Source organism: Chamaea fasciata, unplaced genomic scaffold (assembly GCF_029207755.1).
Source record: "Chamaea fasciata isolate MVZ Bird 193981 ecotype frontalis unplaced genomic scaffold, bChaFas1.0.hap1 SCAF_8, whole genome shotgun sequence".
Classification (NCBI taxonomy): Eukaryota; Metazoa; Chordata; class Aves; order Passeriformes; family Sylviidae; genus Chamaea; species Chamaea fasciata.
The window spans coordinates 28,858,667-28,873,082 of NW_027094093.1; the positions used below are offsets into that span (position 1 = coordinate 28,858,667).

General features: G+C 41.8%; 1 protein-coding gene across 2 annotated transcripts in view; it reads right to left on the bottom strand.

Moving 5' to 3' along the window:
* Positions 1–14,416, bottom strand: part of MYLK (myosin light chain kinase) — a 197,323-nt gene that overhangs the window by 2,496 nt on the left and 180,411 nt on the right. For both annotated transcript variants that reach the window (XM_066190273.1, XM_066190274.1), the window contains 5 exons: positions 12,586–12,709; positions 4,875–5,027; positions 3,756–3,879; positions 2,449–2,578; positions 1,450–1,569 (listed from right to left, as the gene is read on the bottom strand). In XM_066190273.1, the coding sequence (XP_066046370.1) occupies positions 1,450–1,569; positions 2,449–2,578; positions 3,756–3,879; positions 4,875–5,027; positions 12,586–12,709 (651 nt within the window). The remainder of the gene's footprint in view (positions 1–1,449; positions 1,570–2,448; positions 2,579–3,755; positions 3,880–4,874; positions 5,028–12,585; positions 12,710–14,416) is intronic.

Genomic DNA, 14,416 nt, shown 5'->3' on the forward strand with positions numbered 1-14,416 from the left:
CAACACCGAGATTTAGAATTTCAAGGGCAAGCTGTTTTTTGTGCTTACAATTTAATATCTTTCTCAGGTTGCTTTGCTGTGGTTATTCTGAATCTTCCTCCTCCTAATCTGCTCCTTGCAAGCCAGCCTGTCCTGTACATTGCACTCCCCTTTTCTGTGTTGGTTAGGGTAAGTGAGGAAGTCTGAGAAAAGCATTTTGACTGTGCATCTCAACAGGAGTTTCAGAGCCTTTTGTGAAGCAAATGGTTCTGCTAAGCCTCCAGAGCTGTACAATGCCTGCTGCAGAACAATCCCTTATACAGTACTCTTGGCTGCTGTAACAAATTGAAGGTTTGTGGTCTCAGCCAAGTTCTGGGCTGGGAGGGGAGGATAACTCCCCAGTGAGCAGAGATAAAGTGCAGGAATCCCAAATACAAAGTGAACATTACAGCAATACACTGCAAAGTTTGGAACACCAGCCATGGTACATCCATCTGTTTTATTCCATGCAGTGCTTGTGCCCGTACCCCTCACACTGAGCATCCATCAACAATAATAATCCGTCCTCACATCTCCACTGTGAGGTAGGAAACCCAGGCAGGAAAAGATTGGGAGCATAGGAACAGATGACAGAAGGTCGATGAGGCAGTTTCTGATTTCCTCATTTTAAGATTATAAATTAACTTGTACACATGCAGGATGGTACTGACCCTGCTCGTTTTGTTTTCACAGCTCTTCTTTCAGAATTTCTAGTTTTCATTCACAGTGGAGATACACAAGGTTCAATCTCATTGCAGAAGTGCCAATGGTCTTGGCCTTTAGACTCTTGGGCTGAACATGCCCATGCTCCTTACATGTCTTCTCATAAACTTATACTTTGCATATTCCAGTCTGAGGTTTCTTTCTTGAACTCACATGTTAAAAAACCCCAAACAACAGAACAGTATTTTCTAGATGTGACTTATGTGACCAGCACAAGAATATTGTCTTTACTTCTCATGCATATACAGTTAGGGACTTGTTTGCCTTTAATAAAGTGTATATATAGCTTAAGGGTATCTTGAGGTGACCTGAAACTGGTCTGTCATTTCAGACAACTGACCTCCTACTAATTCTTGGTCTCTGGCTGGCACTCTCTAAGAGTATACTGTTGGAATTTATGCTTCTACTTTGCATCTCGCTTTTACTGTTCCCTCAAAAATCAAATGACAGTTCCCACTTGCTATTCTAAATTAGTGATTCACACATGGACTCCTGGAGGCTTCTGTTCTATGGCAAGCACAGAACAAGATCCAAATAATTTCTGTTATTTCAATGCATTTGTGCCGTGACATGCAGATATCGGTAAAGCAAAATGGCACCAACTCAACAATAATACAGAAATAAAAATTGAAAAAGTGAAAAAACTGCCCAATGCAGAAAGCTGACAAGGAAGGAAAGAAAGAAACAGACACACTTATTCAAAAGTACCTTCAATTTTGCAGTCAAATCTAGCAGCACTTCCTTCCACAACTTCCATGTCAAGGATTTTTTTAGTAAAATATGGCTTTACGTGGGGCTTTTCTTCAGCCACTTCTTCGAGGAAAGCATCTGGATGAGAGCAAAGAGGTAGTGAACAATTTTACAGGGCATGTTCTCAAAAGATGTATTTTAGTTTTTAATTACCAGATGGTCATGAAAGCATGTTTTATTTCACTTAATTTTGTCAGACTAACGGGACAGTGAGAACGGTGGCTGCTTATCTTTGTTCCAATCTTTTGCAGCTGGACAAGGATTCAGGCCATAAATAGAAAGAAATGGATGTGCAGGGCCACCATGCTATGAATCCTCAGTATTTTCCCTTGAATTTGTTCCTAACTAAACCTGGACTTCTGCTAGTCAGAGGGATAAAAAAGTTCCACTTGTATTAGGCCCACAGTCTATGTGGATTTGTCAAAATTACTTGCTTGACTTTCAGCAGTGTCAAACATTTGCACCTCTGAGTGTTACACACCACTGATTCACATTTCATCTGGGGACGTACAGGAGTAACGCAGACATTTCCTTAAATGCCCTGTCTGAGGAGCATGGTTAATGCAGGGTGTGTGCCATGGTTACCGCAAGTGTTAATACTTTATTGCTTGCTTGCTTGGTTGCTTGCATGAGAAGGCAATACATCACTGTCATCTTTGTATAAACATGCATTCCCAAACTCAGAAAGTGCAGCTGACAAATCTGCCTTAATTCTTTGGCTTTAAAAAGAAAAGAGTTTACTGCCTGTGCTTATACTGTGGCATTTTGAGTAGCAGGACAGTATAAGAACAGTGAATTTTTGATAGATTTCTTTAAAAAATAGGAAGATAAAAACAGAGAGAGAGCGAGCTAGCACAGGAATATCCAACTCGATGGTTGGTCTCTAGCAATCTGCTAAATGTTTTAGTAGGACTGATTCAGAGAAAGGTGAAAATACGGGGCAGAAAAAATCCTTACCTTCATTCTCTGCTTTGTCTGCATTTATAGGGCTGGTAGGCGAGCTCCCAGAGGCCTTCCTCCCACTCATACCAGAAATCATTGCCATGGACGACAGTCTTCCTATTGCTCGGACAGCATGGCCTGTTTTCTAAGACATAACAGAAAAGGCTTCTGATCAATCCAATCCAACAGGCATGTGCTTTTCTGCAACAATCCTGCTTCGGACAAATTATCTGGGATCTCTGCAAGCCTCACTGGAATTGGTGGACAAACTGCTTATATATAGCTCTGTTGTTCTAGGAGAGACAGAGCAGGCTGGACTGAATTACCAAATTTAGTTGCAGATATAAACTTCCCCTGATGAACTCATACCTAAATGAATGTCTCTGTTAGCTGTGGATAAAAAGCACTGTGCGAGAGCAGGGCCAGCAGAGCAGCCCTGTCCTGTGTAACTGGAACTGAACTCTGGTGGGGGATGCCTCTCTCCACAGCCTTCTGGGCTGGGCTGAAATTCATCCAACATGGATAACGAGCTGATATGAAATGAATGAGAAAGCACCATCTGCATGATGGGAGCAGACCTCTGACAGGACCCAGGATCAACCACCAGGCTACTAAAATATGCTTCAACTATGAGGGCTGTAGTAAAGACACTTGTATTGCATGAGCTTTAAGAAACGTGTAGAACATAAGAGGGAATATAAAGTAGATTTACACAAATTAGTATTTTGTAGGCTACTCAAAAGGATTCACGGCAACTCCTGTAGGTATCAGTGTGGCACAGATGGACCTGGTACCCCAGTTCCAGCATTAGGAGAAAAGAAGATATGGAGACTGAATATGTTACGGAAAACCAGTCTGATTGAATGCATGGGAAGCTCGGGAGGTTCCAACAAGGCAGAACTCTTGGCTTATTAGAATGAAACTGCCACAAAATAAGGTACCTTTAGGGAGGCCAGGCAGGTTTTACCTGAACTGTTCAGGTTTGTTAAGAATTACACAATCCCCCAGCTCTAAGTGGCATGAAGAGGGCAGGGAAGAGAGAGAGGCGTGCCCCCAGACGATAGAAAAAGCCATACTTGAGCTCATATGCCTTTTAGTAGCCTGAAATGGGATCATCCTGTGTAATCCATGTGCAGCTGTGCACCCTCCTACTGCACAGCTGCAGGAACCAGACCTGCTGTCCTGCATTCCCGCCCTGACCACGCCGGAGCTTTCACCAGCAGAAGAAACCCCCTGGTGTGACGTGTTCCCCAGAATAATAAACATTAAAAATATAGAGACTTGATAGGATATCCAGCCCAATTTCACATCCTCTTCATTACCTGCCATTTTCTTCTGGCCATATATTTCTTCATCCTATCTTTGGAAAGCTTTTTGGCTTCCATGTTTTTGGTGTCTTTTTGCAGCCAGGGATGCTGAAGACATTGAGTACAATTTAAGCGACTCCTGTTTTTGTATAAAAAGACAGTCAGTGTTGCCAATAACAAGAGAGGAACCTACCTGCTGTAACATTATTTTGTGCTCTCTTTGCTGGGAGCTGATTTTTCTGTTTCCTAAATTTAGCAACAAAGATCACATGGTTTTGCTTTCCCAGTCATTCTAACTTCTTAAACTCACTTTCACAATTTCTGTAGATCTTTGTGAGAGAAAACTGTGCATTTTTAAGTGTTAAAAAACATTATAAAACAAAGCAGGAAAAGCCATATGTTTTAGGCATGGAACACATACAGCAGAGCCACAATGGCAATGATTCAGCTGCTTGATGCTGGCAGAACCCCATCCCAGATCTCCTTTCCTTCACTTACAGAGATTTCCCCATCCCACCACTCAATATCCTCCTGATCATCTAACAGAACAGAAATGTCCAAATCTCTTGCCACCCCTATTCTTCACTTTGCTCAGTGTGCACAGGTTCTTCATCCATCCACTTGCAAACTCATTGGCAGAAGTATGTTTCCTTCCCTTGGTTTGCTCAGACACTTCTGCAAACAGCGCTTCCAACTCTTTTTTTTTTTTTCTTTGCCAAATTACTACATTTCTAGGGAAGTTGCTTACTCAGAGGCACCACACTTAAAAGCGACACACGGCAAAGCTGCACCCCGTGCAGAGCAAGACAGAACGTGTCATGCAGGAATGTGTGTCACACAGGAGTGGGGATCAGAGTGGCCACACGAAAGCCCCGGGTGCCGTTCGCCCGAGGGGAGGGAAGAGCACAAAAGCACAAAGAGCCGGCGATTGAAGCGAAAGCTCCATTCAGCCCCGCACCCTGTGAGCGAAATAAAGAGCGCTGCCCACGCCGAGCCGGGCGGGCACGCATAGCTCCTTATAAAGTACGGCCAGAGGTGCTGCTGCCATGTGGAGATCCACGGGGGGAAACACGAACGGCAACTTCAGCTAAATGCAAACACAGAGAGCGCAGCAACTAAATCCAGCAGCTTTACTTCATGTCTTTCTTTAGTAGATTGCTGATAAAGTCCTTGGCATCGTCAGAGATTTCATCGAAAGCCTCATCATCGAAGTCCCACGTTGCTGAGGTGACATTGGCAAGGGTTTCGTTGTCGTTGTCTCCCATGAAAGGAGAAAGTCCGCTGACCCTGGGGACGGAACAGACACAGACACAGACACAGAACAAACCACGTCAATTTGCAAATTACCGGAGGAGCACGTTAAAATCGCCTGTGACATCTCCCATGCGCTGCAGTTCTTTATCAATAAAAGCTTGCTTTAAAAACTAAATTAAATTAAAAAGAACTCTAATTACAAAGAGTCTTATGGGAAAGAAACTAGAATTTTGTCAGCAAAACTGAATAGCACATTTTTCTAGTTTCCTTCTCTTTTCCCAAGACATTGGAGAATTAGAATTAGACGAAATTGGAGCAAAGTAGTTTGTTAAATGACTTGTCTAGTTCTGCTTAACTAATACTGGATTTTTCACACCAAATTCAGTTGAATATATATTTTTTTTTTTTTCCCCCTGGCATTTCCTCAGAATCACAGAATTGTTAGGGTTGGAAGGGATTTCTGGAGATCATCTAGTTTCAGGGTGATGTTGCTGCCTTTACTGTCAAACCAAGGGGGAGTTTTGTACATTTTATTCCATGTACTCCTGCAGAGAGACCCCGAGAAGAAAGATGAATAATGAAATAATGAAATCCACAGGGCTATTTTGTAAACAAACCCACCCTGAATTATACAGACAGATAAACAGTGCTGCATCACTGCAGGCTGTGGAGTTATGCAGAGGCATCCAGAAGTAATTTGGTCTTTATGTTCTCCATCAGTCACGATGATGCATGAAATGGAAATAATGCTCTCCTATAACCTAAGTTGAGCTTCCAAGGCTTTCTATACAATATAACTGATAAATTGCCAGTGAAAGGCAATTACAGAACATCATGGTGTCATTTTTGCAGTTTCTTTCCAGTCGAGCATTATCCTTTATTACACTCTGCATCTGGATACTTTTGATGCCGTTATATATCACACTTTCGGTAAAAACTTAGAGGTGAAAGGTTGCTTATTCCTTAGAACTACAAGTTATTCACTTTTCCAGGTCCTCCTGGCATGCAATTTACAGAATAACCTGTTCTTCATGAATTTTTACAGACATTTTTTGATTTCTATGTACAGTTGTGTTAACCAGTACTACTCCTTTCTTTTAAATATAGAAAAATAACTGTAACTTATTAGGGTTCTGAAAACACTTCATGGAAGTAATACTATATGAATATCATGGTGCCACTGAATATCACAGAACAGACTGGTTAAAAAAAAAGATTGGGGTCAAATAATGTGACCTAATAATTATAATAATTATTATTAGAATTCTAATATTATTAGATTAATAATATTAGAATGATCACCTTCAAAATTATTTTGCTTCTTTTTTGGATCTTGTTACATTCAAAATGTGATTTGTTCCTAAACATTTTTTTAATAAGCAAAGCAGAAACACACACTCTTTGAAGTCTCACACAGAGCAGACACTAAATCTTTTACCATTTCTGGAAGTTGTGTGCAGTACAGCAGAGTCTAGAATCTTACGTGTGTACTTCAGAAGCTTCTTAGTAATAATACATGAGCTGAAGATAAAAGGTTTGTTTATTCTCAGGCAGAACAAGGTAAATCAGAACAGAATGTCTTTGCTGTCTTACTTTCCAATATATGTGGTGCATTCGAATGCAACAGTGAATCCTGACTTTATAAATGGCGTAATGTAATGTAAGGTGGCATAAACCCACGTATGAAGATGTAATGGGCACAAGTTACCAAAAGCTGAAAGATGAACGTACCAGAAATGCCCCCATAAAGCAACTTTACCACGACTGTTGTCTGTTTTGACACTTGCTTTAGTGGAGGAGAGAAGGTTTGTGCCTGGCAGGACAGCCCTGCAGAGCTGGCACAGCTCCGGCAGCGCAAGGCTCTGCTCTGCCCGCACCCCTCCAGCCCTCATGGCCGGGTGCACCCGGGAGGCACAGGAATCTCTGTCCTGGAATCACAAAGCATTCCTGCAGGGCCTTACACCCACCTCCTCTCCGACATCTGAACGTTTGCTCAGTTATGACAGTGTCAGTGTTCTCCATAATGTTTTAGCAAGTGGAAAAATCTCGTGCAGACCGCAGTTCTGATTTTGGGTTCCACATACTGACTGCTGGTTTGTCTTGTTTTTACCTTGTGGTGAGAACAACAGTCTCAGCCAAGCCAGCAGCTTATACAATGACAGGTCCGTGAAGTATTCCTTTAGCTCATTGTCAAAAGAGGGGATGCACGTTTTCTCTTCATCCAGTTAATCTTGCAGAGGACGCACTTGGGGAGCCGGAGCAATAACAATCCCATTTCCCTTCAATCTTGATCGAAGTATGTCAGAGGTGACCTCTGCACAGTATTACCACAAATAGTGCTGTGCAGTCCTTGCACTACACTGGACAAGATTTTGGCCTGTTTCCAGAGGTTAAAGCTGCAGTAGTGAGAGATCATCTGCATACTAAAAAACCTGCTATAGGTACAGGGACATTGCTTCATGTGGAGACACCACTGCTCCGTGGTGCTGTAAGAGGCAGTGCTTGTACTGCATGTCCCACACAGCTTTTGAAGGGTGACGATAAACTAAAGTATGAGAAGATTAGAGAAGGAAAAAAAATCCTTGGTAGCTTTTGGTTTTGTTTCTGTTTTTTGGTTTTTTGTGTATTTGTTTTTTCTTTTAATTTTAGAATTCTACGACAGAATTATCTGATAAAATTTTAAATGCTGAGCTAGGACTGCTCAATCCCACACATTTGGTAACTTACGAGGTGGGTCTCAGTTAAGCCTCCACTCACTTTGTCATTTCTGAACACCAGTGTAACAGTGCCCATTCAAACATTTCAATGAACCTATTTTTGTATTTCTGAATGTGCTGTTGTAGATTTACAAAACTAAAATAATTTTCTCTCTCTACTACAGTTTTACACTGTGAATCAGTTGCCTTGTTGTGGAAATCCTTCTAAGGAGAACTGGATCCTTTTCTGTAATCAGAAAACAAAATCCAGCAACTAGTGTAGATTATAGCCATAAATTATTTTATCTCTAGCGCAGATTTCACTGACCAAAGTCTTGGTTGTTCATTTCTTAATAGCCATTTAAAGTAATAATGGTCCAGCAACTCTTTTGACAGATAATGGAAACAATTTCTTTTTGGAATGCTGAAGTGATAAAGATGAGCTACTGCTCCAGAAAATTAACACTGAGCTTACACTGTGAAGTTACTCTTAGACAAGCAGCAGGCTGTTGTTTACTGAAAACATTTTTCCAGCTACTTTACCAGGCATTTTCCTGGCATGTTAAGAAGCATTTGTTTAGAAAGTCTTTCACAGTTTCCACTTCTAAATAAAGAAGAAATATATTTTATCCTCTAGGAGTTCCTTAACATTTATTGGTCTGTTCTAACAAAGCTCTGAGTGCAGACTTAGAAATGTTAAGATTAAAAGGGTCCAATGTGGATGCAAATTTCATTGCCTATATAGCAAACACCATGGCATTTCACCTGGAAATCTTTGCATGGAGACTCCCACTAATCCAGGGAAGATGGCTTTGCTGCTTGTCTCAAAGGGTCAGACTGTGAATGGTCCTCTGCAAGCAGTGCTGGCAACACCTGGGACTGCTGGCACTCAGCTCCTCCTTACAGGCTTTGCCTTGCATCGGCAGCACAGAAAACACAACAGATCTCAGTATGAACAGATCTTGTGTCTGCTTCTGATGAACCTGAGCAGGGCATGTTAAATAAGCATGGGATGATGACACCTGCACCCTGGAGATCATGTAGAGAATTAATTCTTTTTCAGGTGAACTAAAGCAAATAAACAGTCCGAGGATACTTTGTCAGGGACACACATCCATGGGAGACAGCCCACACTGGAAGACGCAGACCACTGAGCCCATGTAAAGGAGGACAGCTCATTGCTGAAGCAAAGGTGTTATGCTGTTCTCCTCCTTGTTTCACGTGCCCAGTGGATTAACGAGGAATCACAGTGTGCCAGCGCCACTGAACAAATAAAACATTTTCTTTTCAGCGGTACAGTCTGACATTAAAGCCTTCCTAACTTGGTTTAAGGAAAGAACAAGGAGTGCTCTCACATCTTTAATATAAAGAGGTATAAATTTTTAACATGACATGGAGCTGAGTGTAAGCCAGCAGTGCCTTGCTTTATCCAGGTTCCAAGCCAGCACACCCAAAAGATGATCGATGCTGAAAGATCTTTCAACCAACCCAAAGTGCCAAACAAGGGAGGGATGAACAACACAATGGATGAAAGGGAAAGAGAATGTTTGAAGAATCAGGGTGTGTGCTGTTAGGAAGGTGCTGAAGGAAAAGAGTATACAGCAAAATCAAATGTGGTATTAAAACGCAGCCTAAGATAAAGTATATTAAAAAGTAATAACTGACAGACATCTACACTGAAAAGATAAACACAGCCTGGCACTGATAAAGCAAGGAGAATTAGAATGCAAGCTGGGGTTTGAGTCAGCCACAGACAATTGCTCCCTGAAACTACTTGGAATCTATGGTGCCAGAAGGAAAAGGGCAATCCACATTCAATGTATGCTCATGCAGTGCTGAAACCTTAGATTGAAAATTGGTGTGAAATAAAAATTAGAAATTGTTTCAGATTAGTAAATATTCAAAACAATGACTATCCAAATTGATCATCAGAAAAGAACTAGAAACAGAAAAAACGGGAATTCAGCAATGCTCAAAAGAATAAATGGAACAGACAGAGCTGGAAAGAATTCAGGAGGTTTAACCTTCATTAGATGAAGATTATTGTAAATGCAGAAAGAAACACTGAAATAGACATAAATGGAGATAATATACACAAGCTATAATATTTGTGGCCTGTAACTTCAAAGGCAATAGATCAACTTAAGTATGTGGAACAGTACTGTGATGCAGAACAGAACAGAGTACAAGATAAAAGTGGAAGATAAAAAATATGAGGTGGAGAATACAAACGGAAATTTAAGGAAGAACAAAGACAGATGAAGAGACAGGAACTGAATAAGTTATCCAGGAACATTAAAAGGATTTAATATGTAGTTTAGAAATATGGAAAGGGAACCCATGAACTATAGGACGGCATTAATTCAGCTGTGCCATAAGGAAGACAGATGCAGTATCCCAGCAGGGAGTGCAGTATCTCTACTTACATCTGCATGGCAGAGGGAAGAGGTTTTGCTGCAGGGTTTTGGAGGAGTGCTGTCACCCTGCTTCCTACTTAAGATTACATCCTAGCCATTTATTCTTGTGCAGGGAAGACCCTTCACTCACAGAGGTTACTTTAGCAGCTCTCTGCTAAAGCCAGTTTGTATTCGTTGTTGTGCAGCACATCATGGAAGCACAGTCACTTTCTAGGCAGGTGTTATGTCAAGTGATGCTGTGTGTGTTCCCTGCTGTTCTCCTGGGGACAGATGATGGGCACAGCAGCTCTGAGCCGTCAGAGAGGGGATGCACATGCCCAGGTACGAGCACAGCGATGTGAGACAGACACCAAGTGAGTGTATCTTGCACTTCAGGCATGAGATTTGGCGGTTCTGAGCTTACAATAAAAACGGGAAAGCAGAGCTGCAGCTAAAGAGAGATGCAGCTCTCAAAGACGTTTATTTGCATTCTGTAATGATGATGTGATAGTTCATTTTGGATAATGGCTCATAGTTTTGAGTCTGTAAAAATAGCTGGGCTCTAAGAAAGTTAAGAACGATTGGGAGCCTCTGTCAGTGTGGGGTGGAGAGGTAAAGTCCAAGTGATGACTCACGGGTCTTCCCTAACTTCTATTACTTCATTCTTATGGCTAGAAAGACAAAAGCTGATTATCACTGCTAATTATTATTGTGTCAGTAGTAATGCATCAAAAGAAATATTTTTCATTGTGTTTGGGTAATGCAGATTACCCCCCATGACAGGTTAAATGAGCTTAAATATACCTGAGCAAACAAGTAATTTCATAATATGTTTCACAAGGCATATCCAATCAGCTGAACGAGTGCAACACCACCCAGCCCCATCAGCTGAATGGTTCAGCATCCAAATATCCTGCTTAGCACAGAGAAACTGGGAAGAAGCAGACTGGTCTTTGGCAAGACATGTCACCTCTTCCCCACTTGTTCCCTCCGCTTGGTCTCAGCCGACGCCGCCGTTCCTCAGCAGCGCCGTCCTGGAGCGGCCGCATTTCCAGGGAAGACTCGGTGCCAGAACCGGCCTGTGCCCCGCTGCTCCGACTGGGAGCACACGGAAACTCGCCAGGGGCGTCGATCAGAAGAAGCGGCCCCGAAGGACGAGGAGCTCCCCGAAAGGGAGCGGGCGGGCTGCAGGCGGCGCTGCAGCACCGAGGGATGCCCGGGGCCGGGCCCCGCTCCCGTCCCGGAGCCGGGCCCCGCTCCCGTCCCGGAGCCGCCCGGGTTTGGCATCGCGCTGCTGCCTGGGTGGGCTGCGGGGCTGCAGCCACGGAACGACCCAAAGCAGCTTTCAAGATCCAGAAAGAAGTGCTTGGGAGTGAATGGAAAATAGAAGTCCTGTAAATAAACCGGCAGAGCGAAGTGACCTTGAAGCGTGGAGTGCATTTCGCATCTGAAACTGCAGATAACAGAAATATTCCTGGGAGTAAGAGAGAGTTGATGTGGTAGCTTTTGCATAGGCCAAGTAAGGAAATTGTGTTGCTTGGTTTAGAAATGAGAAGAGCATGAACAACCGCAGGCTCCTGAGAAAAGCAGCAGCACAGAACGACTGAGTAAAACTGAGGCAAACAACTCTGCATTGCCAGGTGTCAGGGAGTCAGATAGCCAGGGCAGAGGGGACTCTTCAATAAAGGAGGAAAGGAATTGAGAGGAGTCTTTTAAAAGAACCAGGGCAAAGCATTTCTGCCACTGACTTACTACTGAAGTTGGAGCAAGGGAGAAGGAACCACGCTCCAAACTAAGCTCTTTTCACTTGTTTATATGGCATTGAACGTGTAAAATCACTGCTGGAAGAAAACCACTACGGAGACACTATTTCCATACACATTTCTCTAGATTCACTGATGTTTATAATCATGCTGTATCAAATCATATATAAATATAAAATCTAATACTGAAATATGCAACCAAGAGCTGCAGCCAAGCATCCTCTAAAGTGTCTCCAAAAGCTTAATCCATGCTGCTTATAAAATGTATTTATACAGTGGCTTGTGCTTGGTAATAAATGAAAATGCACTGTGAACAGATATGGTAATGCTGGGATACTTCAATGTGTCCCACGAGATCCCAAAATTTCACAAAAATTGTCCCTCATGGAATAAAAGAATGGAAATTATTGGTTATTAGTGCATGCCAAAATATTTCTCTTTAACATCTGGAAAGGAGTTTGAAGTTAATAATAAAACAGTCATATTGTCTTTTAAAATGTGATGAAGCATCGCTGGTTTATGATGTAAGAGGTACAACACCAGACAGTTGAATTTCCAAAACTTCCAGTTCTGCAGTTTACCAATTGCACCCTTCAGAGAACAGCAAAGTTTCATTAAACATGCTGGAGGCTGCTAATTACAACACGAATGGCCTGAAAACTTTAGGAGTTGATGAAAATTTTGTATTGTCAGCAACTGTCAGAATTTGTGAATTTAAGAATAGAAAAGTACTCACAAAATGTAGCAGATAACTCCTATACTCCACATATCTGTTTCATATCCAATAGGTTCATAGTTTATAACTTCTGGAGCCACAAACTCAGGTGTCCCAAAGAGAACTTTCAGATCGCCTGAATTTTCTGTGAAGAATGGAAGAGAAAACCATTAACTGCCGCATAGAGATTTTTTTTTTTTAAATTATTGTCCAGTAACCAGACTTGCCCTAATATTCACGATTTTGTTAAAGATCTGCATCAGAAGAAATAAATGATGCCTGAATTGCTGTTTTCTTAGCTGATACATGTCTAGCAATAAAGAATAATTTATTAAATGCACAGCAGTGAACAAGGCACATAAGAAGGTTCCTATTGCAAGGAGCTTCCACAAGACCAAATCAATGAAAAAGGAGAGCCATCAGTACTTAATTCAGATTTATACATCCTGAAGTAAAAAAGTGTTTAAACCTCCATCCCTTTAGCAGTTGCACGAGAGAACTGCAGGACTCCAGTGTCAGAAAAAAGCTACATTTTTCACAAGTTATTGAACATTTATCAAAGCTTGGGACTCTGCATGTCGTGGCAAAGAGAAGCAGTAGTGCTAAAATTATAACAATAGGAAATAACTATTTCAATCCAACACATTTTCTTCTAGTGTAAACAGGAAAAAAAATCAATAGTGGGTTGCATGCCTCTTAAATTTGAAGTGGCACAGGCCAGCAGTGAAACAAGAGAAGGAGCAGATGATGTGCACCAGTCAGATCATTACCTCACAGGTAATACTGGACTTGGGCATGCTTTTAAAACCAGGCTGTCTACAAGCACACCCGTGGTGAAGGGGAAGCACAAACACCAGCTGTCAGTCACCAGCTGCTCCAGACTTCCATTCAGCTGGCCTGAAGCACAAGTATTCTAGATTTGCTCTGCTTAAACACTCTGTGGATGCTTTTAAAATCATTTACAGTGAAGCTAATGATACCAATATGAACTGAAAGAATGAGGTCATGAGACAGGTGAGGTGGCTTGACATTCTTGTGCAGACCCACCAGTATTTCCCTGCTGGAAAATGCAGTGATGGAGGTAGGAGAAAAACCTGTTCATAACCAATTACTGCCAAATTATGCTGCCAGTGTGCAAGTGAATGATAAGTCTACCCTCTAGTATAGTGTGAAACACAGAGTCATTAAGTTAGAAATTCTTAGGCAAATCTCAGCAGGCTCATTTTCATCCATGCTTATTCTTTTCTTCTTCTTGGGAAGAAGAAAAGAATAATTAAGGTCAGAAAGAAAGAAAACTAAGGAATACTTTAGGGACTGGGGGGAAAAACCCACAGCCCAGTAACAGAATTGTATTGTAAAAATAGGAAAATGTCAGAATATAAATTGTGTCTGACTTGAAACAGCTTGGGTTTAGGTTGAAAAACTCATGTCCCGTCTGCACATCTGCCTGAACCATCAGTGTATGCCTCAAGTGAGATTCATTGCATTAGGTTTATCTTTTGTGCAAGAGCAGCAGCCAGATTAGGCACAGTAGAATGTCCTAGTGGGGGACCATTGCTCTGCCAAAGAGATTACCATCTAAACAAAACAGATATGGATGGGAAGGCAAATACATGTGACACATTCCAGTCCTGCTCCTGTTAAGGTTACCATGAAGGATTACAGGGATTTGCAGCTCTATAATAAAGAGAAAAGCTAAAAAAATCCTCAAACAACAGCAAATCAAAGTTTTGAGAAGTCTACGAAAGAAGCAACTTGTCCACAACACTGAATTAGAATAGAATTTTTTGATTTACCGGAACTTAATTTACCAAGTTTTGCAGCATAAATACTGATCCCAGTACAGACTCCA